The 24687-nt window shown below is 35.3% G+C and overlaps 1 protein-coding gene and 1 pseudogene across 2 annotated transcripts in view; both read right to left on the bottom strand.

The window, feature by feature from the left end:
- trbl (tribbles pseudokinase 2) overlaps positions 1-13186 on the bottom strand; it is a 46249-nt gene extending 33063 nt beyond the window's left edge. The window contains exons 1-2 of one of the 2 annotated variants that reach the window (XM_074139156.1): positions 12953-13186; positions 3894-4417 (exon numbers count right to left, since the gene is read on the bottom strand). In XM_074139156.1, coding sequence (XP_073995257.1) covers positions 3894-4184 — 291 coding nt within the window. In that variant the 5' untranslated portion in view covers positions 4185-4417; positions 12953-13186. Of the gene's footprint in view, positions 1-3893; positions 4418-6027; positions 6248-12952 lie in introns of those variants that run through there. The other variant, XM_074139155.1, reaches the window with a different exon arrangement.
- LOC141459772 (U2 spliceosomal RNA) lies at positions 7200-7372 on the bottom strand (annotated as a pseudogene).
- Positions 13187-24687: the final 11501 nt, after the last annotated feature.

Genomic DNA, 24687 nt, shown 5'->3' with positions numbered 1-24687 from the left:
TAAAAGAAAAAGTTCTAAAACTGCGTGTGTGTTATCAATGTATATAGAAGCCTAGGGGGCCGGAAATTGAAAAATACGTTTGATTTTTTCCTTTTTTTATTAAAAGAAGAACTTCCGGATTGATACATTTTCTTTAGAATTTGAATTTAAGTTTCAGTTTACAAACTTAGCGACACCATAAATGAGACGATACATTTCATCCAATAAGGGGTGTATCTGCCAGCCTCTTCCCCCGGAAGTACCCTTTATTAAATTATCTTGTTAAAATCTTTAACGTTCTCGATTTACGTATCTAAAAATAGTAGACCATGTTGAAAGGAAATCGTTTGTGTTATTTTTGAGTGTACAAACTGAACCCGTAAGGCTACTTCCGTTTTGCCGATTTTGACTAAAACTTTATTGTGGCGCCCTCTGGTAGTTTTTCTATTAATGCATTAAATTCAGCTATATCCTAGTTTTGTTAATAACAGTGCTATAATAAGCTATAATGTGCGACATGGGAAATTATGGAAATCGTGCAGATTTTTGAAATTCAATTGGAAACATCCGTTTTATAGATACCTAGATCTATAAAACGGATATTTGAAATATCTGTCCAGGAAAATTTGATTTTAAAGGCACTTATATGAATATCGTAGTCTTTTTATCTACATAATTAAGAATCATATGTTGAAGTTAATTTCAGAATTTGAAATAAATCAGCCGACCAGAAGTGAGCTTTACTGAACCCATTTTCCGGCAAAACAAAAAAATCTCCTACAATTTTCATTGTAAACATAGTTTTGTTACAAACATACAAATGTACAAGGCGCCACGATAGCCGAGCGGTTATAGGCTAGACCCGCAATGCTAAGATGTATTGTTGGTTTAGAGGGTTCGGTTCCCCTGGTCTAGGTCTTGGATTTTATTTAATGGTTAATATGAGAAATTTACAGTAAAGTATGTTTGCTAGTCGCCTCCGTCCACGACAACCTAATTTGTTAGTTGGAAGTTAAGTCTGCATGAAATTACAAATCTACAACTTTATCTGGAAACATTTTTTTAGCCAGAAATTAGAGTGGGGGATTGGATAAGTTCATACTTAAGTGAAAAATATGACTTAAACTTTCAGAGTGTGAAGAAAATTCTTTAAATATTAGAAAAAAAGTGGCACCATTTCCGTGAGATATAGTGGGCCAAGGGCGTAACTAGGTTGGCCAACTGGGTTAGGCTGTTTTGAGGGGAAGATTGGGGGGGGATGTAAAGAGAAGTAGGGGGGAGAGAGAGAGAGAGATCTCTGGCGTGGGCTGTGCTGGTGTGTGTGTTTGTGTGGAGAGGAAGGGTGGGGGCAGGAGAAAGGTCTACTTTCCCCATCCCCCTGATGCCGGAGAGAAAGCCGCGCGCGTGGAGGAGAGAGAGCGCAGTATCAAAGATCTATCACTGCCTCCTCAATCAAACATGTGATACCAACTGAAACACTTGGAGGGGGCGTCCATCACACATATACTGAGCACTGTATCTCCGTCAAGGACACACACACACACATTGTATTTCTTCCCCTGTAAGCAGGTGGTCTACGAGGGCGGCGGCGGGAGGGGGGTAACTTTTAGCTAATTGTCCAAACCGAATAACGGAAATTTTCTGATCATCAGAAACATCAAAAAACGATGATGGTGATGATGATAGGGGAAACAGATTTTCCAAATTTTAATAAATTTGGGGGGAACATTTAAATTTAACTGAGCCTGGCTACTTTTCTCCCAAGGAAGGTAAGGAAAGGATTTCAATCGTGACCAATTTTTGATGACGGAGTTTTTACACCGGAAGTGTTTTTTTTTTTTTTTTTTTGGAAAATGCGACTGTGTGTCGAACATAATTTCATCAAAAAACTAAAATCTGCAGAATAAGATAAGATTCTAGTAGGACGGCCCTTTGTGGCCTACGCCACTGCGACCCCCTTTGGATCTATTGTGGCTCCCTCCCAGGGCTGGATTTAGATGAAAAGAGGCTATTCTACTTATGAGACCCTTTCACCTCCCATTTTTAAGTTTGTAGATTACATGAGAGATAATGAAATACATCACTACTGTGATATATATCAATATGTTAAATGAAACATGTTGTTATTGGTACTGTTTTTAGAATAGTGTAATTTTAATTTTGCTAACAATTTGAATGCAGGCCCCCCTCTTGATCTTGAGGCCCTAGGCTGAAGCCTAGTTAGACTTTAGGAAAATCCGGCCCTGCTCCCTCCAATCTAGAGCTCACCCTTCAGACCCGTCCTTTTAATCAGACTCCTAATTCTGGAGAGCGACTCCTGGGGTAAAAAGCTGTTCCAGGCCTTGGTTTTTTTTTCCTCCCTCCGAGAAAAAACATCCTTAGCCCTAGACAAGCCCCTGCGACACTGACACAAACACGTGCCGTGCCCGTTTCCTCCTCCTCTTCCTGACACAGAACCTACAGAAGGCTATCATCATCTGCCAGGCCCATGCGATGCAGGAAGTTGCAACTTTAATGTTCAGATTGGACTTCAAAACACACACGTATATTAGAACTCATCAGCTGGGCTCGAAACTTTCTAAAAGAGAGAATATTGATTTGTTTTGGTATCCTGGGCAAGCAATGACGTCACGCTTTCTTCGTCACTCTCACTTAACTCTTTCAGTGAACACGTGGAAGATACGTAATCAACTTTGAGCCTGTTGAGAGAAGTTTCACTCGCTCGTAAAAAGTAACGTAAATTACGGAAAAAACAGGAAATCATGTGAGTGTTCAGGCCGGAAGTTTTGTTTATTTACTCTGTGGATCTGATGAAGAATTTAACATACCAGACGTCAGTAAAACCATCCCAAAAATGATGTCTTATAATCATTAAATTGTTAGAATTCTAATCGTATATTAATGAAAATCTTGTGCCATTTAATTTTCTTGAAAATAAATACGCACAAAAATTTGTTGTGAACAACTCATACGACTGCCTGCTGATTTAAATTTAGTGATTTTTTTTTTTTTTTTTTAAATCTTTTATTGCAATTTACCACTGCAACAGTTGTTGCAACAAGCAAATACGGTGAAAGAGAAAAGAAATAACGGGAAATCATGATTGGAGAAGGCACCCAGTGGTGCCACTCCAGTAAGGTTCTTTGCTCTCACGATAAGAGAAGATCACGAGGCCATCTTCTCTTCAATCTCCTTAGAGGATTACCTGGTAATGTGGATGGAAGATAGGTGTTCTATGAGAGGGTTAGGGATGAGCTGCTGTAGAGAGGAATGAGCGTTAGCAAGAACTTGTAATGAAAAAGGGATTTTGAGGTCATTATGCATAGTGTGAGGTTAGATACATAGAACGAAGCGTTAAGAAGTTTTCTAAAGTATTTTTGGACTGTAATGCCTGGAGGCGCGTAGTGAGTTGGAACGCTTAGTTGATCCCCCATACTTCGATGCCGTATGACCCCAAATCGGTCACAGTAACAGCCAGGTATAGAGTCTTTTGTATTGTAGGTTGTGTTTAGATCGTTTGTCCAAGTAGTCTGTGCGAGAAGTTTTTGTAGCGTTGGTTAGTTTCTTGTCTTTTCCAGTCTAGCCTGGGAGGATTCCATGTCAACCGTTTGCTTCTAGGTACAGTCCAAGGTAGCGTACTTTGTCCACAGTTGGTACCAGGAGTTTGGTTCAAGATGATAGGAGGTAGGATTTTCCGACTGAGAGTAAATTCTAAAAACATTATTGAGTAAAAAAGGCATTTCCGGTACGGAGTTACGACCACTTTGTGGATTTAAAAAAAAAACACTTTTTCGAACTCAGTGGCTTCACAATTTCTATTTTCCTGGCTGGAAAAAAAAAAAACTGAAAATATGGCAAATACGTGAAAATTTACTCTGGAATAGAATTACCAAAAAACGGAAATCTTCACTTACCCTACACACATATTCCTGTTCTGATACAATATCTATACATTTGTGCAGAGGACATCCTTCCGTTGGATTCAACAGGATATACTTGTTGGCCAACAAGGAAGCAGCAGCGGGCGCTTTCTCCTGTTTAATCAGCGGCACCGCTGGAACTGCCTCAGTAGCGGCCGGTGGAACGACCTGTGGCGCCGGAGAACGGGTTGCAGCATCCTCTGTATTGGACACTTCACCGCTCCGTGCGATCTTCTTCAACGGCACATCCTCCACTTGTACGCCCAAACTACGATCCACTTGCATATTCCACTATTCCCGACACTATATATTTTATTATTTACTAATTTTTTTTTTTCAACTTTTGCACTACTTCTCTATCGCGCGCGCACAGGTTATCACACTAAAATTTTATTTACGCACACTTAGAAACAAAACAAACTAATCCTTAATCCTTGTTCCTTCCTGTTTTTTCTTCAACTTTAAACTTCCTCCAAACGTCACACGCTCACGCCCACCAACTTCTTTTTCTTTTGCACCTGAAACAGTTTAGGGCGGAAATGAGAAAGAGAGAGAAAAAAAAAACAGAAACAATAAAAGACACATGGGAAGGGATTAGCGTACTGGACTCCAACACGGAGGTCCCGGGTTCAAAAACCAGCTGCTGACCTCTTAGATTTTTCTCTTCCTAGGGGAGCTTCTTACAGCTCACTGTTACAGTGATGGACACAGTGTTTACTGTAACGAGAGAGAACACTGTATCGGAGGCCGTACAGTGCACTGAAAAAAAAGCTCCGGGCGCTCAATAACCTTTAGATGTTGACGGGCCTTAAATCATTTTTCAAAGAAAATAAAAGACACATTCTAAAAAAGGAAAAGTTACAAGGAAAAGTCATCGAGTCATTTTCCAGATTAAAAAAAAAAAAACGCACCCTTCAAAAAAGGTAACCCATCCTTCAAAAAAAAAAATCCTCCTTTAATTCCCTTTAAACTAAGAACGCCCTAAATGGTCCCTAAATAGTAGCAACAAAGAAAAGAGTACACAGATTATCCTGATTTAGCCCTTTAAATAGAAGAATTAAATAGTTTATTTTGCAATTTCCCAATATTTTTCCAACACTTTTCCCTTTTCTTTATAAAGGAAAAACCCTTCCAACGATTTTTTTCAAAATACCTAAAAAAGTATTAAGCACACTCACATTATAGGCCTTATCACTTTTATAGGGAAACAATTTTCCCATTATCAAAAAAAAGAAAAAAGAAAACTGTATTTACACTTAAGAAAAAAAAACTCACAAAGAAAATACTTTGGCCCCCCCCCCAAAAAAGCGTCCAAATTTAATTGGGAAAACGTGGAAAACGTTTTGAAAAAAATAAAAGAACCCTCTAAAAGCTCTTTTAGGTTTTTTTTTGGGGGCCAAAATTTTTGAAAGCTCTGATTTCATAGTTTTGATGTCATAAACAAGTTTATTAGGACGAGGGGGTGGGTGGGGGGGTGGAAGAAAAAGTTTTTATAGCTCTTCCTGGCAATAAAAAAAAGAACACCATAAATAGTACAATAACTTTCTAGTCACAGAAAACTTGTTGAAACTATTAAATTTCCGCACTATATTTTTTAAATTTTAAAGTTATATCTCTCTCTCTCTAAAAGAAAAATTTATTCAATGAAATTAATCTCATTAATAAATGAGAAAAGAACTCGAAATTATATTTAAAAAAAAAAAAATCTCGAAAATCAAATTTTTCGAGTAAATTTACCCATTTCCCATGGTCTCGATCTAAATTAAATATATTTGCTCATTACGCGTAGAAAGAAATGATTAAAAACAAAATAAAACAAATAATAATAGATCTATCTCGATTTTAGGAACGGACTCTGATACGACTGCGTACAGCTATTGATCAAAGTTTATATACAGGATTCTAATTACAGTGATAAATATATATATAGGTTATATATTGCCCAATTTATTGTAAATTTAGAAATCTTTTTGAAACTAGATTATAAAGATGATTGGCTAATTTAGGAGGTAAAAAAAAAATTTAAAAAATAGGACGAATGAAACCTGGGCTACATTTTTTTTGGGGGCGATCTAGGTTAAGAACATTTTTTTGGGGGATAATAATTAAAAGTAAAACGGAAACTTACTTGTTTTGTGGTTTGTTCCTGAAAGGACAGCGATTGAAGAGGGGTAGGCCTTTTCCGTATTTGTGTTTTTTTTTTTTTTTAGAATTAGGGCGGCCGCACTAGTGCCTACTCCTTCACCAAAAAAAACTGCGGGCCCTTTCAGAAACAATACACAGTACAAGGGACAAACTGTCCTTCATCCATCCTATACCAGACCGAACTGAGCCGGCGCTTACAGTCGCTTTCAACCAATCGTTTTTTTTTTTTTTTTACCCCCACCATTACCTACTAGGAACTAGCTTACTCTTGCTAACACAGTGCGCTCCACTGGTGATTTTAGGTACTACAGAATATCCGTTAATATTACAAAAAAAAACGGATTTTTTTCCCTTAGTCGTTACATTGGAATAACAACAATTCATTATAAATTACTCTATTTATTCCAAATTTTATCTTGTACAAGATTTGTTCGGCGAAGACACTACCAAAATAAAATCAATAATCTATGTATAAGCTAATCAGTAACAAGAAATTTTTGTAAAGAAGATTAATAACCCATTTCCTGAAATATCGAATCAATAAAGTGTCACTTCCGTTTAGTTGAGTTTTTTTAAAAAAAAAGCTGGATGCACGTGCACAACTTCCTTGTCCCATTTTCCTCATAGGGAGAAAATTACTGCAACTTACACAGAAAATATTCACCGGTAGAAAAAAAAAAAAATAACCCTGAGAAAATTCAATGTCGTCAATTTGACAACTTTCGGGAAAATCTTTAATTATTTGAGGATATAATTTTAGGGCAAATCGCCAGTCTAGTCCAGGGATGGCGAACCTTTTTTTCGGGAGACGTGGGTCAAATTTTGTTCATTTTTTTTTGTTTGTTTTTAGTACTAGCTTTTGGGTCACTAATGCCCATTTTTGCACAAGAGTTAAGTGTTTAAAAAATTTTAAGCTGAATAGTAGTAATCGCCTATTTTTTCAGGCGGGGCTTAACGTCCAACTACCAATTAGGTGTCGTGGACAGAGGTGACTAGCAAACATACTTTACTGTAAATTTCTCATATTAACCGCATTAAATGAAATCCAAGGCCTAGACAAGGGAATCGAATCTACTAACCAACAATACACCTTAGCTTTGCGGGTCTAGCCTATAACCGCTCGGCTTCCATGGCGACTAGCAAACATACTTTACTATAAATTTCTCATATTAACCATTAAATAAAATCCAAGGCCTAGGACCCCGGGGAATCGAACCCAATACCACAATACATCTTAGCTTTACAGGTCTCATGGAAGCCGTACCAGAGATTAAGCTGATAAGAACAGATACTACACTTTGATCTTAGCCAGAAGGCCGAAAAGCGATTCCATAGAAGGCCCAGAATATTTAACTGATTTTTGGAAAAATGACGGAGTGCTAGGGGGCTTGCTCCACCTCTGTCGCGGGTTTTAAACTGAATATTTTCAAAACTTTACAAACATCTTTAAAATTCAGTTGGCTTAACGGGGGTAAAACGGGGACGAAACAAGTGGCTGTGGAAATCTCTCTCTTTTTACCAAACATAACCAAGACGAAAAGTGTGTTTTATCTGAAGAAAAATCTAAATATGTGGTTATTTGCTTTGGGTTGTCGATTTTTTTGTAACAAACAAAAATATGAGTAAAATTAAACATTTTATTTGATTATTTTGTAAACATTGAAGTATAATTAATTGATAATATAATTGTTAACACAACTGTAAATATGTTCCACAGCCCTGAAAATGTGACCTAGTCCCTAGGTCGAAAGCTAGGCGGAATAAAGTTTATAATGACTGAAACAGGCAGTTATTTTTTCATCCTATTGAAACACAATGAATCAGTCACCAAAAATAATGAACAGCAAACGCTTTTTGCTTTTTATGTCAAATACTACAAAAAGCATTTGTCATCATTTGCGTTTTTTTTTGGAACTGTGATGATAAAAACAAAAAGGTTATAGATAGCATTTAAATTGCTTTTGTGTCAATGCGTGATTGGAAAAAAGTACAGGTAGAATATAAATTATCCATACAAATTTAGAAAATCTAAATCAACAAGCAAATGGTTGCCTAGCAATTGTGTGGGTCAGTGAAAAAGCTTGCGCTGGTCCAGTGTCTGACCCGCGGGTCATAGGTTCGCCGTCGCTGCTTTAGAGTGATCAGTTCCGAGAGTGGGGCGCTAATAACCCAGTATTTGATGCGTCTCCCGCCATCCCCACAAAATTTGAGGATAATGTCTTGAAAAAGATGAACTTAGTAGTTACCCTGCTTTGAGTTAAGCTGCAGCAGTTCGGTAGCTACACTTGCAGACTGCTCGACTACACCTATATATCGTGGTAATGGCATTAAAAGTTCCACACGGAAGTGTTCATATAAAGTGGCAGACGCCAAGCCAACCAACAATCTTGTAGCATCTCGTGTGGCGGCCTCCCCGCACAGCCGATTCAGGACACCGTGTCGCAACATCGCTATGACCCTCCCGTCGTGCACCAGCGCGCCCAACGGCCATGCTGACCCCTAGCCAGCCAAGGTCTCCGCGTACATTTCACCTTCGCGCACACTGCTTCTTCAATGTCTTCAATGCCGCTACATCCATCATCTATCCTTGGCGCTTCTATTTCCATACAATTTATATTGTCCTTTTTTTTTATCTTGCAGATTTTAATGTTTTCTTTTTGGCCGGAGAAAATTTCGACATAAGATTGCAAATTTAGTCACTAATTGGCCTTAATCGAATTATAACCATACAATATAATCATTATTGAATGAGTCACTATTTCTTAATAAACAAAACGTTGATTACTTTTATTTTAGATCCACAACAACTTAAAATCGACTCACCGGAAGTGCTATTTCCGTATTTCATCAAAACTTTGATAAATCCACAACTTAGATTAGAAACATTTTCCCGCAGTAGAAAGGAAACGAATGTTTAACGACATATACAGATATTTAGATGCACCATTTCGCTACGAAGACGATAATATTCTCCACCATCTGTGTGCTTAAGTCTATAGCAGAGCTAGCAATGAAATATGAATGTATTTTAAAACTGTCCGGTAGGACAGTTGTATAAGGGTTGACCATCAAAAACTGCACGAAAAAGTGTAACGTTGAAAAACACCCAACTTTGACAATTTTTTTCTATTTTTCTGTAAAAGATAAAATTCCCAAATTTTCTTTAAAATAAAGGGCAAATCCTCCTTTATAACTGTAATTTTTTTGCAACAACCCAGATCTAATAGGTTTCGAGAAAAAAGTTGCCGAAAATGAGCAAAAACGGCTTTTTCAAAAAATGTTCTTGTTCTTGTTCTTCTTCTTCTTGTTGTTCTTGTTGTTGTTCTTGTTACCTTTTTTGTAAACAACGTAGCGCCTAAACGCGTGAACCGATTTTCATGAATGAGGTGTCATTCGATTCGGAATTTTATGTAGATGTGCCTTTTGGGGGTCTCGGCCCTGTACATCGAATGGGAGAGGAGTTAGCCCCCTTTATGTAAGGCCCCCTCCAAAATTATTATTACTAATTACTCTGTAAATCTTGGCCCGATTTTGATAAAATTTGGTAGGATGATAGTAAAAGTTATAGAATGAATGGAAGAAAATGATTAGAGAAGGATTACGGTGATTTTTAATTTAGGTTAAGCTATAAGCATGGCAGGAATATAGAGTACTGATCCATACATTAGTTGTAAGTTTGTATGTAAATAGTTGTATGAAGTAGAGGGATGAATGTGTGAAGCGAATGTATTTATAAGTAAGAATGGAGAGTGAGTGATATTCTAGTGATAAGCACCTAGACGATGCTGGCTGTATGGCGGAAGTCAATGCCAAAAAAAAAGGCAAAAAAAAAAAATTCCCGGAAATCCGGTTAAGGGTACTTCTGAGAAAGAGCGGCTAGTGAGACTTCCCTCTAAATGGCCATTTTCCTGTAAAGGAAAGCTCCCTAACTCTAGTACAGGGGTCCCCTGAGGACATTTATCCGGCATCTCTTTCACTGGTGGCCAGTGAGAGGAGCACTATATGTGGTGGTGCCGCAAAGCGCTGCGTCGATCATGTACAGTACTACTTTCGATGACGCGTCACGGCTCCCGAAAACAGTGTAAACTAACAGCCAGAAGTAGGAAGAAAGGCAAAGCACTATAACTAAACCGGACATTGGACCATCTCATTAGCCAAAAGCAGGTCCATAGTTCCCACAGAAATACTGGGCAGTTTGTTGATTTAAATTTACTTGTTCTTTATTTGAAATATTCTATTTGTTCCCGTTTTGTTTTTTTTTTTGGTCACTTTAAAATAGTTTGTTTTATATTCTGGCCCTCCAACGGTCTGAGGGGACAGTGAACTGGCCCCCTGAGTACAAATTTTGGGGGACCCCTGTTCTAGGTCATTGTTAAAATCGAGTTTAAAGGAAAACACTTTTCCGGAAGTTCCCGCTTTATTCAATGGATAGTTCCCCCTTTCTGGAGGCTATCCTGCAAACTTCGTAACTTGTACGGTTCGGGTAGACTTCTCGGTTAAGTTTTCGTGTCATATACACACCGGATATTATTATTATTGTAATGTTGTCAGGGATCTCCGCGTAGTAATCAAGTACGCTAACACTTCTAATCCCATCCCTATATTATATAGGATATTTATTAATATTATTTAAGTAATTATTATTTAATAAAATAGTGCAAAATGAATTTAGAACAAATTGTTAGTTTTTTTAAAAAAAAAAAAGTTTCTAAATTCAATTTCAGCACCTCAGGCCGCACAATGCAGATAATATTTCCGGTTTAAAAATATATTTCCCCCCAAAAAACTGACCAGATAACATTACTTCCGCTTACGATTAGCAAGAAGACGAAATAATCATTTCACTGATTTCTTTGTTAATTTCCAAATTTTCCTAATTCGCAAATATTAGAGGGGGAAAATTATGTATTTTTTTGTTTTTTTATCCAATTTATGAGGGAACAAGAATCCCAAATACGACGTCCTTGGGGATATCGCCTTGAATTACAGAAACTATGATGCAATATTGGTTAGCGTGTCGTTTTTTTTTATTATTGCCATGAAATAGTCCATTTGACAAATCATAATTTAAATGGAAATATGAACAGTCATCTGGCGGTGAATTTAATATTTTTCTTTCAATTTCAAAACAGAGGTAAAATAATATCCAAAATTTTTTTTATTCCTTAACGTAATTCTTTTTTCTGTCTCAAGTATTATTTGCTAGATGAGAAATATATTAGGGAAAATAATTTTTAAAAAAGAAAAAGTTTAGAAAAACGGAACCATTTCCCCCCTCCAAAAAAGGAAGAAAACAAAAAGAAAATCCGTCAACTTAAACCTATTCATTAAAGTTGCACATTTGATTAACATAGTTACATTAAATTTTTAAATTCAAGCAATGCTCGTAAAATTATAAGTGGTAAAAATACGTAAATGCATTTTCATGAAGAGGCACTATAGAAAGAGTTGGTGCTCAAATTTTGGGTTTTCTGAAAATGTTTTAAAAAAAAAGTGAAAAAAAAAGGCACTTAATTATTTTATGAGCAGAAATAGTATATGAAATTACGACGCACTTCCGGTAAAAAAGATTTTAAAAATTAGACATGATCGTAATACTTCCTGTTACTTAGGAGGAAGAGAACTTGGGGGAAAAAAAAGATTAAACAAAGTTTTCTATAAAAATACTATGCACTTCCGGTCAAAAAAAATTTTAAAAATTAGACATGATCGCAATACTTCCTGTTATTTAGGAGGAAGAGAACTTGGAGAAAAAAAAAGATTAAACCAAGTTTTCTATGAAATTACGACGCACTTCCGGTAAATTTTTTTTTTAAAAATTAGCCATGATCGTAATACTTCCTGCTACTCAGGAGGAAGAGAACTTGGAAAAGAAAAGAGATTAAACAAAGTTTTCTATGAAAATGCGACGCACTTCCGGTCAAATTTTTTTTTTAAAATTAGCCATGATCGTAATACTTCCTGTTACTTAGGAGGAAGAGAACTTGGGGGAAAAAAAAGATTAAACAAAGTTTTCTATAAAAATACTATGCACTTCCGGTCAAAAAAAATTTTAAAAATTAGACATGATCGCAATACTTCCTGTTATTTAGGAGGAAGAGAACTTGGAGAAAAAAAAAGATTAAACCAAGTTTTCTATGAAATTACGACGCACTTCCGGTAAATTTTTTTTTTAAAAATTAGCCATGATCGTAATACTTCCTGCTACTCAGGAGGAAGAGAACTTGGAAAAGAAAAGAGATTAAACAAAGTTTTCTATGAAAATGCGACGCACTTCCGGTCAAATTTTTTTTTTAAAATTAGCCATGATCGTAATACTTCCTGCTACTCAGGAGGAAGAGAACTTGGAAAAGAAAAGAGATTAAACAAAGTTTTCTATGAAAATGCGACGCACTTCCGGTCAAATTTTTTTTTTAAAATTAGCCATGATCGTAATACTTCCTGCTACTCAGGAGGAAGAGAACTTGGAGAAAAAAAAAGATTAAACAAAGTTTTCTATGAAATTACGACGCACTTCCGGTAATTTTTTTTTTTTAAAAATTAGACATGATCGTAATACTTTCTGTTACTTAGGAGGAAGAGAACTTGGAGAAATAAAAAGATTAAACAAAGTTTTTATGAAAATGCGACGCACTTCCGGTAAAAATGATTTTACAAATTAGATGTGATCGTAATACTTCCTGTTACTTAGGAGGAAGAGAACTTGGAGAAAAAAAAAGATTAAACCAAGTTTTCTATGAAATTACGACGCACTTCCGGTAAATTTTTTTTTTAAAAATTAGACATGATCGTAATACTTCCTGCTACTTAGGAGGAAGAGAATTTGGAAACAAAGAAAAAGAAAAGACAGACTTATTCAAGGAGAAAATACGAAAAAATTTTCTTAGATTTTTAATTTTAATACTTACTGGTGATGAAATATGGTGGTAAGCACACTTTTCTTATAAGGAAAACTTTTCACAATTCAAATTTCGTGTTCAAACATGCACACATTTACAGTTTAGAAAAAAATAATAAAAATAAACTAAAAAAAAAGCTACTGATCTTGCAGGTGTAGTAAAACTAATCTTGGGTAGGTAACAAAGAGAAAGGTTAGTTAGACTAGTGCACATGGAGTTCGTGGCGTCGCCAGTATAACTGACTCACAAAATAATACTTCGGACCCTCCCTACTACCATAATTTTTGAACTGTACCTATGTAAACAAAAAATAAAACGTTCAAAGCTTTGTAAATAATAATCTTTGTTTATTGTAACAAAGTACGTTAACAATGATTACCATTGGGCCTACGTTTATCTTCATGTGATATTACTACTACAAAGGAATGTAAAACAATAATTGAAAAGAATAACAGTTTTTGTAGTCTTTTTTAGATTTGATTGTATAAATACTGGAAGATAGAATTCTAATGCTTATATTTATTTTGCAAAATGAACAATTACTCATAACGTCATAACTGTAACGTACAAAATTTGAAATGTATTAACTGAATCCTCCTATATTATGACTCATTTTTTAAACAAATATTTGTTCAAAACGTTTTTTTCCTTATAAAAGAAAATTTTTTAGAGTAGCGTTTCCCAACCTGTGGTACGCGAAAATTAATCAATAATGGCGGACATCAAAAAAATTAAATCATAAAAATATCGTAAAATCGTTTTTTCCTATATAATACAAAAAAAATATTTTAATTAATAATATGTATTATCCAGTAAATTTGTTAATATGTACAGTAATAAGGTTGGTCTGCCTCAAGATATACGAGAAAATTTAGTAGGATTAAAATTGTCGGAGTATTTTCCCAAAACCTGAAAACACAAATGATAATTGGATTTCAAACCCCCATTCTACAAAAGAAAATTTAGGAAAAGCTACATCATTATCGATAAGAGGTAAAGAAAAATTTAATAGAATTTGTCATGTGACAGAACTTAAATGATAACTTTGTAAAAATTTGCTGCTTAAAAAGACTGGATTGTAAGTGAGTAAGTTCCTATCCAAGCAACAATTAAATTTAATTGGTACTTATACAGGTAGTTGAATGCTTAAAAGAAATTAATTTAGAAGATTTGGGCACAAATATAATAATCCTAAAGGAAGAACTTTGTAAATTAATTAATAATTTTGAAGAGAAAAATATGTACGCAATTTTTAATTATTTAAAAAAAAGTTTTAAAACTAAGATCTTACACTTTACAAAGTTTATAAAGTGAACGTTAACGTTTTGTAACAAATACATTGTATTTCTGTACAAATAAAGATAATAATAATAAAATAGCACACTAGGATTTCACGAAATACAATCATTTTTACGAAATGGTACAATTTAGCATGATGTACTACACAGTGGTAGTAGCGAGCCAAAAAAAGGTTGGGAAACGCTGGTTTTAGAGGCTCCCTTTTAAAGAGAACATGTTTCCTTGCGTGGTATGTGTGTTTGTACGGCTGTTCCTCCCAAACCGGAAGCACATATTTAAGATTGAACACTCACAGGACTTCCTCTTGTTACAATTCGAAACGTGGCTTACACTTTTTTTCAACTTACTTCCAAAAAATCTTGCAAAACAATTTTTTTTTTCTAGAATTCCGTCATCGATTTTATCCGTCGTACCATGTACTCGTATGTTTGTAGTATTCCTAACCGATTTCGGATATTCATCCATCACTAGAGGTAGATTAATAAGGTTGATGTAAAGATTTCTACTTCAATTTTGTACTAACACTTGCTGTCAACTCTTTCCATCTCTTAAATTTCAATTCTCTCGGTTCTAACTTACGTAATTTTCTTCTCCATTACATCGAAATGATACTTTAGCCAAAGCAATTTCCAATAGAAGTGCATTAAAACGCTTTTTTTTTTCGTAAGAAAAATTATAAAAATGAAAATTCCAGATCTAAGAAAATATATTTGATTTATAAAATGTGTTAAGTGAAAATCGATCCACATTCTCACATTAAAAAAAACCTCAGATTTAACCAAGTTTAAATACTTTGCTTCCATCAACCAAATTAGGTGTCGCGAACGGAGGCGACTAGCAAACATATTTTACAACCAAGTCCTCATATTAACCATTAAATAAATTCCAAGGCTTAGAGCAAGGAATCGAATCCACTAACCAACAATACATCTTAGCATTGCGGGTCTAGCCTCTTAACCGCTCGGTTTGATTTTGGTTTTAAATGCTAAATACAAACAAACAAAATTAAACGTTTTAACTACAATTTATGACAAGACATTTTCCGCAGTAATACTTTTTGGAGCAAACAATAATATAAACTACTAATATTGAAAGAAAAAATAATAAAAATAAAAGATAGACCACCAGTTTCTGTATTTTGTTTAGTTGTTCATTGGTACAGGCGTGGTCTGTTCTATGTAGGCGTGGTCTCTTCATTGTAGGCGTGGCCAGCTAACACTAGCATGGCTTCCAGTTGGCTCCACAAAACGCCTTCATACCACGCCTACCATTCCTCAATTCTGATTGGCCAGATGTTTGTTGTCATTTATTTCTTATTAAAATACATTTAAAATTTTTTTAAACAATTTTTCCCACGTAGGTATTTGATAAACTATCAGAATATGTAATAAAAAGAATAATCTTAAAAAAGACTGAAATTCGAGATTTCTCTTGTGCAATATTTTCTTTTTTTGTGTTACTGATGAAAATGGAAATGGAAAAGTTACGAAATATTGATTGTTTTATTGAAAAATGGAAAAACAATACCGCATTATCGGATATGTCGTTCACTTATAAAGCCATTCTCGACGATAATATTTGCATATGGCTGTCGTTTAATAAAACAAAAGTAGTTGTATGGTACTCGAATGTTTTTCTCTAACCGCTATTCACGTCAGAGAAATGTTATCAGCTGTTCCACTAAAAATTGAAAAAGTCTGATGGAAACACTCACACGACTCTATCTTTCTTCTAACTCAAAATTGGAGCCATATTTTATTATTATTTTTCAATTATATTATACAGTTTTGGAAAAACATATATTAAACTGAAACCTAACAGTTTATAAATCTATAAGTTTACCAAATTAACCATTAAATAAAATCCAAGGACTAGAGCAGGGGAATCGAACCCACTAAGCCAACAGTACATCTTAGCATTGCGGGTCTAGCCTCTAATTGCCTAACATACTTTACTGTAAATTTCTTTTATTAAGCATTAAATAAAATCCAAGGACTAGACCCCGGGAATCGAACCCACTAAGCCAACAATACATCTTAGCATTGCGGGACTAGCCTCCAACTGCCCAAACATACTTTACTACAAAGTTCTTACATTAACCATTAAATAAAATCCAAGGCCTAGACCCCGGGAATCGAACCCACTAAGCCAACAGTACATCTTAGCATTGCGGGTCTAGCCTCTAATTGCCTAACATACTTTACTGTAAATTTCTTTTATTAACCATTAAATAAAATCCAAGGCCTAGACCCCGGGAATCGAACCCACTAAGCCAACAATACATCTTAGCATTGCGGGACTAGCCTCCAACTGCCCAAACATACTTTACTACAAAGTTCTTACATTAACCATTAAATAAAATCCAAGGCCTAGACTAGAGAATCGAATCCACTAAACCAACAATACATCTTAGCATTGCGGGTCTAGTCTCTTAACCGCTCGGCTAATCCCCTCCCTTAATACTGATTATTCCTTTTAATTTTATAATTATTGTAAGGAACAAATTTTAATAGGATGTTCATAAGAAAAGTTTTCTTAATGTATAATCATTGAAAGTATAATGAAAGTGATTGTTTAAAAAAAAAAAAAAAAAAACAAGAAAAGCGTGAACCACAGTTTTCCCACTGACAGATTTTTTTTTTTGACAGTTTCCATCTGATTTCCCATCCACACCTATCTCTGTGAAAACTGTGAAGCATCATCACTGAAAAGTCAAAATATATGTGTGGATAAGCTTTTTTTTTTACTACTTTTGGTATTTATTACCTTCGGTATAGTTTCTAGAGTTAATATAAGACCGACACAATGCGATGAAGGGAAGTGGTAATTTCGGCCGGATGTGACCCAGTGGCCCGACTGATACGCTATCGCCTTCTACCTACACACATTCATGCGCTCACCACCACACTCTTGTTGTTCATAACTTTCTTTTATAACTAGCTAGCTTTATATCTAGAAATACATATATGTATAATCCACTAGTTTTAACACTAACATTAATTTCTCCAACTTCAAAACTTCAGGGTCAAAAGTTTAAAGTTCAAATTTTGTAAGCATAATTAATGCTTTCCCACCATAAACTCGAAAACGAAGGGAATAATGTTAGGTTTTAAGTTCCGAGTTATTAAAAAAAACTAGCTCTGGCGATTTAATCTAAACCTATGTTTGGTTGATTACCAATATCTAAAACTATAACATTTATTACAATTTACAAAAAACAAAACAAAAAAATTTAGGGCACTTCAGAGCCTTAGATGAGAATTAGCTTTCTTCTAATGTGCCACTCCAGTCTAATGTACGGTTTTACAAACTGTAAGTAAGAAATGTGTCGTAAAAATTCATAAGTTAAAAAAACTGTGGCTGTGTCATGGACACGGCCGTGTGTTGTACGTGAATACGTTTACGTTACGGGTTATATTTTTTATATAAAATATTTTTATTTATGTATTTAGGATGAAATCAAGGAAACAAATAATTACTGTTTTACAATATAACTTTATTAATTATAGGTCTGTGATACGAATATGTCCGAATGGATTGTTGACAAACGTCATAGTGAAACGTTCACTAGCTACTGCCCAATGTGTCTTCCATAATCGACGCTCGAACACAATCTATGCCTATACAGTCCGTTGTCGATGTAGAAGCGATTTCATCATCCACTTGCATAATTTTTCAACCGCTCCAGCTGCAGATGTACTGGACACCGTCGTTGATCCGCTCGGCCGCATTCATTCTTTTACGTTCCCGGCACAGCTTGACTCGGTCATATGGTGTTTTATTGTTACCATTCGATTGTTCTTGAGAAGCCCTTTCCAACCGTAAACACGATCTCTGTATTTGGTTTTTTGGCTTTTCGACGCGTATAGGCCGACATTATATATTTTTGATATTCTAACGCCTTATTATCACTATTTTACACTAATGTTTTATATACAATCGATAGGTTGTGACGACAGCTGACGATTAAAACTTAAACGAACATCGTTGCTTCTCCGAGTCAAAAGTTATACAAAGTTGCGAATTTCGATACGCAGCAAAATTATCTCAAAATGGCGGCGCTTCCTCCTCCACCGCGCGCGCGATGCGTCACAGTCCTCGCTTATCGTAATGAATTCTTTGATCCTTTAGCTATATCCAGTGGTCTAATTTAATTTTGGATGTAGACGATAGATTCGAAACTATAATGCCAAACTGTATCCCCCGATTTTGTTATCATTAGGTTTTTTTAGATTGCCTCCATATGTTAGCAAATTTAAAGACGTATTCACGTCAAAAAAAAAAAAAAAAAAAAATGCACAAGTTTAAGACCGACAATAATATTGTAAAGACAGTTTGAGAGAGTGTTCATATTAGTTCTTTTTTTAGGCACTCAACTAAGATCACAGAATTCTTATTTCCGTTATGTTCTCATGGTGACACCATCATCACTAAACTACTTCCTGATCTATAGTGAGCGAAAGTAAACATAATGAGGGCACACGTGAAGAAAAATAAGAAAATGATTTAACTCAATTCGCTTAAGTATACGATTCAGTAGACCTAACTATTGTATACTTTTGTAGAACATTTTTTCTATATATATATGTATATACAAGCGTGTATAATATAACGAGTATATATATTTATAGAACATAAAGTACAATAACGGGACTTACTACCACACTGACTAGTGTGAGAGCTAGATACTAGGAGATAATTTAAGTGTACTGAATTCAGACGGTATGAATACACCCGCTTATTGGCCCACTTAGAGCACGGTCTAGTTACAATTCTACCAATTTACTAACTTCCGTAGAAGTAAGATTGATAGCTTGGTGTGGATGTTTAATATGAATGAAGAACACTTTGAGGGGAGTCTAGCTTCCCTTAATATAAGTCCTAACTCTCAGTTACCCTCCTAAAGTAAAAAAAAGAGTGAAGTATTAACTATTTTTTTGGAAGGGCTTTACGTCCAACTACCAAAATAGGTGTCGTGGACGGAGGCGATTAACAAACATACTTTACTATAAATTCCTCATATTAACAGTTAATTAAAATCCAAGGCCTCTAGACCCCGGGAATCGAACCCACTAAACCAACAATACATCTTAGCATTGCGGGTCTAGCCCATAACCGCCTAACATACTTTGATATAAATTTCTCATATAAACCATTAAATAAAATCCAAGGCCTAGACCAGTGAAATCGAACCCACTAAACCAACAATACATCTTAGCATTGCGGGTCTAGCCTATAACCGCTCGGCTATCGTGGCGCCTGTTGCCCTCAAGTTTATTTTATTTATTTATTTATTTTATTAATGAGCGTTAACATCTGAGATCATTGGGCGCTCGGAGCTTTTACATCCAGACCACTCTGACAAGAACAGTGTACTGTAAGAAGCTCCTAGAATGCAGTAAGTGCTAACCAATAAGCTAATCTCTTCCCATAAAGTATTATTAAGAGCATGCTTAGTTTAATTTGTGTTGCTTAATATCTAATCTCCTTACGAAGACTTACAAAAGAAAAGAAAATTACAACTATGTTGATTATTCGAACTTAAGTTTTCACAAAGAAAAACCCATCTCGCTTTGAGGTCCATAATTCTCAAGCTTTTCTCTAACGAATTTCCACTTCATTTTTGCCATTTTGAAGCGTCCTCAAAACCACCTGAAGTGCTCACTTTGTACAGAATGTAAGTAGGATATTTTTTTTTTTTAAAGAAAAGCCAATACAAAAAGAAAAAAATATTATCATGCACAATAAGAAGTTCTGATCGATATGCAAGATCAGATTGCAAGGTCAGTGATTACATATGCTGATCATAGCATTTACAACAATGGACACGCGTCCAGTTGTAATCAATTTGACTCGTGCATTTCTGCATCTGGACAGTTTCATTTATCGTCGCCTTTTAAGACGGCGGTGGTGGTGGGGGTTTGTTCAGCGATTAATTAACAGTAAATGATACCAGTTCAGCAGTTCTATTTTCTTCAATTGATGTCGCAAATATTCTTTTTTTTATTAGCACTTCCTAATAGAGGGAAGCATATTCATTAGCAGAACTCCACGATGGCAAGACGTAATTCATTTAACATTAATTAATCTCTCTTTGGATGCTTCAGATCTTTTAATGACCACAGCCTACTAGATATCCGCCTTCTCCTCTTAAATACACTTCTTAGATCGTGGTGTTTGTTCTCAAAGTATCCCAATCTTGGTCTGCTGTTCCACCTTCTACCACTGTTTTCCAGAAAGCACCAATCCTGGATACTCTGTCTGAGTCTGTTCTCGTCAGGTTCAATCATCTCAGTTTTCCTTACTTTGCCCTAGAAAGCAAATGAGATTCCTCTAACAGGGCGTAGAGCTTTTCATTTTTTTTCCCTAATTCTTCATAATCACTATTTTGGGGGGGATGGCCAAGAAATGCTCCATGTTCTTCTTTCCTGGAAATTGATTGCTCGTTCATTGTCCAGCATCCAGTGTAACGATCGTCATGTAAACAGTCAGCTTCACTGATTGAAACAATCTTTTTCCTTCCATTATTCTAGCTTTTTTTAATTTCCGCTTTCCGCCATTCATATCGTTTCTTGCAGTTACAAGCGTATCCAGGAACTTGAAGGAATTGCTCAGAGGGAATGGCGCGTTGGCAGCCGGAAGTGAAAGTTGTGTAGGTGTCTACTTCCGCTAGCACAAAACTAGAAAGTAAAAGGTAACTTACTACCAGAATAGAACTTTTAAAGCTTTGTCCTAATATTTTGCTTAAAATGGTTTTAAAAAAAAATTAACTTTTAAACAAATTCCACAAAATGGAAGAAGCTAGTAAAGAACGTAGGCGTAGGTCAGTTACCGGAAGAAGTACCGTACTAATTGTTTTTAAATGGTTAGGTTAGTGGAACGAACTCCTACAGCGCTGTAATTCTAGCTTCAAAACAAGCTCTAAAAACCTGGCTTAATATTACCTTCCTAGTTTGTTTATATTTTCTTAATTACCAGCTGGTTTTTATTTTCTCTAGGAGGAAGTAGATTTCCTGGTAAATTTACCGGGATAGCATTGAGCGTCAAAAAACCTTTTTCCCCAAACACCAGTCCCCTCAAGGGAGGCCTTCCTGTACGTACAGATTCGCATTCTCTTCGATTCCAGAGATGGCCCAATTCATTTCTCCATTCTTTCAAAGAAAGTAAGAGTTTTTAATTGACTTTCTGGACGTCCCCTCCTGTTTGCCCCAAAAAATTAATTAGACCAAAGGAAATTATATCGCAAAAATGAACCTATTATCCCTTATACAGGGTGTTCGTTTTAAACACGGCTCAATTGCATATGCTCAAATGTACTGTGCTCCTCTGGCTCGCAAGCCAGGTTAGCCTGGAGATTATCAACTGCTCTCTGCACCTGAGGAGACACCTTTGAAGGCACATTACATGCTGCAAAAGCTGCATTATTTGATAAATTAAGGAATAAGTTTGATCCTTTACATGAAAGATATTGATCACTTAAATATGTGGCTGGAGGTTTCCAATTTTTTTGGTAATTAAACGCAACTCTCCCAAAATTACCAAATAATTATTAAACCTTCTTGTTTGTAACAGATGTAAAATTAATCTTTAGCCATTTTGTGTATGCTTGAGAACATCTAAAGCTCCTTAACATTTGATTATTGCTTAGAAAAATCACTCGGAAAACGACTTATTTCCCTGATATTAAGAAAAATACTAGCTTTACTGCCTTGGCAATATTTTCAGTAGAAAAGGGGATGAAAAAATACATAAAAATGACCTATCGCGTGCTCTTCTTTCTCTTTGATAGCAAGTTCAAAAATTGAAATATGATTAATAAATACCAGATTTTGAAATAGCCTAGCACCTTTAATTTTAAAGATATCGAATTGTGGTTTCCGGTTTCTTTCATAACATTTTATACTCTTTAAAACTGTATATATGAAAATTGAGGTCAACTGCAAACCCTCACTTTTGGTCGCGCGTCTGCCGCGTATGGCGGGCAGAAATCTAAAATCAAGTCACATATTCTGAAACTAGAGGTGACGGGCGACAAATTTTTCCTCTACCATTTTTTCGCTCAGATTAACCGTTTAATCATGAAATGCATTTGAGCCGTCTTAAAATGAACACACTGATTAAAAAAAAAAAATTAAATAATTAAGAACATAACAGAAATGAATTAACAAAGATGACAAATTCAACCAAAAGCAACAGTACTACTAATTATTGTTAGGTTACGCAATGTACCACCATATTGTGAAAGCAACTTCTAGCTGTATACAGCTGATTTAATTTAGTTCATAATTAAATTTTAATAATAAAGATCTCTAAATTAAAGAAAATGTGTAATTAATTTTTGAATAATAAAAACTACATTTTAAAAAAAAAAGAAGTAAAAATTAAAAACAATTTCAAAAGAACCTAAAAGAAATCCCTTTAAATGAATCATAAGTGAAAAATTTGGAATGTTGCAACTAAGAAAGAAGTGACGAAATATTCTTCTGACAAACTAAATCGTAAATAACATACGAGCACAATATGTTTCACAATATGTTAAGTGATACGATTTTTAGACTATTTGAGAAAAAGAGAGAGAGAGAAATTAGTGCAATTAAATTATAACTAAATGTATTAACCAGATGATTGATTGCATTTAATATTTAAATTGTGCAATTTTGTAAAAATAATTATCATTGAATAAAAAAAAAAAAAGATAAGAAAACAATGCGTGAACAATCACGCGATTTGTGCGATTGATAAAATCCAAAAAAATTTGCATAAATTGCAATGTTTGATGGAAAACTAGATATTTTAATGAAAAACGTTTATGATCACATCTATCTGTAGACGCCACGATAGCCAAGCGGTTAAGAGGCTAGACCCGCAATGCTAAGATGTATTGTTGGTTTAGTGGGTTCGATTCCCCTGGCCTAGTTCTTGCATTTTATTTGATGGTTAATATGAGAACTTTGTAGTAAAGTATGCTTGCTAATCGCCTCCTGTACACACCTAATTTGGTCGTTGGATGTAAAGCCCGCTTGAAAAATACGTTACTTTTTTACTTTTTTTAAAATGAAAAACGTTTTTTATAAAATTATTTGTGGAAACTAAAAGAAATACAAACAGAATGTTTTTTTTTTGGCATCACTATTCTTTTCGAACTAAGGATCTCAGCTGTACCAAGCATCCATTACATCTGCAAGGATGTTTCCTCTCTTACTGGACTGGACTTCTAATTGTCAATCATCAGATTCCACTTCCTATCTACAGTCAGCGATAGATCTACGTCTCTATATGATCTACAAATGAAGTTTTGAAGGAAATCGTGGGTGGGTTACTTGCGAGATGAAAAGACTTTTTGGAAAATGGATTTTTCCGATTCAGTTATTCTTTGCGTTCCCACCAAGTCCCATGGGTTTTCTTAAATGAAATATTATAACTCGCGCGTTTTTTTTTTTTTTTATTTATTTATCGTTTTCGGATTTTCCTACATCATTCGATCAGTTTGTTGTTAACCGCTACAATTGCTGACTCAAAACACTAATGTGTTTTTGTTTAACGACTCAATTGACAACCTGGAAACGGATATGTAGAATGAAAAATCACTTCCGACATCCTATTTAGGAAATCATACCAGTATGGCCACCAGTGCAAACATGATTTATCGAAAAAAAATAAGAAGGAAAAAATGATTTCCTTGAAATAAATAAGATAAACTGAGAGAACCTCCCTGTGTTTCGTAACCAAACAAGGTTAGTGACCTTGAAACGTTTAGTTTAGCTTGCAGTGATAGAGAGCGCTACAAAGTACTGGCCAAATCATATTGCATTCTTTTGTTTTATTTCGGTTGTTTTGGTTTAAAAAGTTTCAAAGCTTGGACATCCGTTATCAAAACTTTAAAAGTTTGATCTAAAAAAAATCGTAGAAGTCGTAGAAAAAGCTCAATGCTACATTTTTTTGCGAAATCTATCGTAAAAGGAGGGGAGGTTGTCTCTAAGAAAAGGACGCGTCCAGAGACCAGCATTGCCATAAGAAGCCATTTAATCTTAAATGTTGACTCTACAATTAAAGGATCAACAGTTGGGAAAAAAAGCATGACCGTCATAGCTCCCCCCCCCCCCAGAAACCTTCTTCTTTTTTGGCATTCGAGCCCATGAAGGTCCCTGAAATAATGGAGGATCTAGGCACCACGATAGCCGAGCGGGTTAAGAAGCGAGACCTGCAAAGCTAATATGCATTGTGTACTGGGTTCGATTCCCTGGTCTAGGTCTTGGATTTTATTTAATGGTTAAATGAGAAATAGTAAAGTACGTTTGCTATTCGCCTCCATCCACGACACCTAGTAAATGGTAGTTGGACGTTTCAAGCCCCGCCTGCAAAAAATAGGCGATTACTTTGCTTTTTACTTTTAAATAGAGGATCTTGAATTTAAACGGTTTAATCCCTTTGCCAAAGCTATCTCC

The sequence above is a fragment of the Rhodnius prolixus genome, unplaced genomic scaffold (assembly GCF_049639745.1).
Source record: "Rhodnius prolixus isolate KJV_2025 unplaced genomic scaffold, Rpr scaffold_17, whole genome shotgun sequence".
NCBI classification, from domain to species: Eukaryota; Metazoa; Arthropoda; class Insecta; order Hemiptera; family Reduviidae; genus Rhodnius; species Rhodnius prolixus.
The sequence above is the reverse complement of the archived record's forward strand: the minus strand, read 5'-3'. Positions and strand labels throughout refer to the sequence as shown.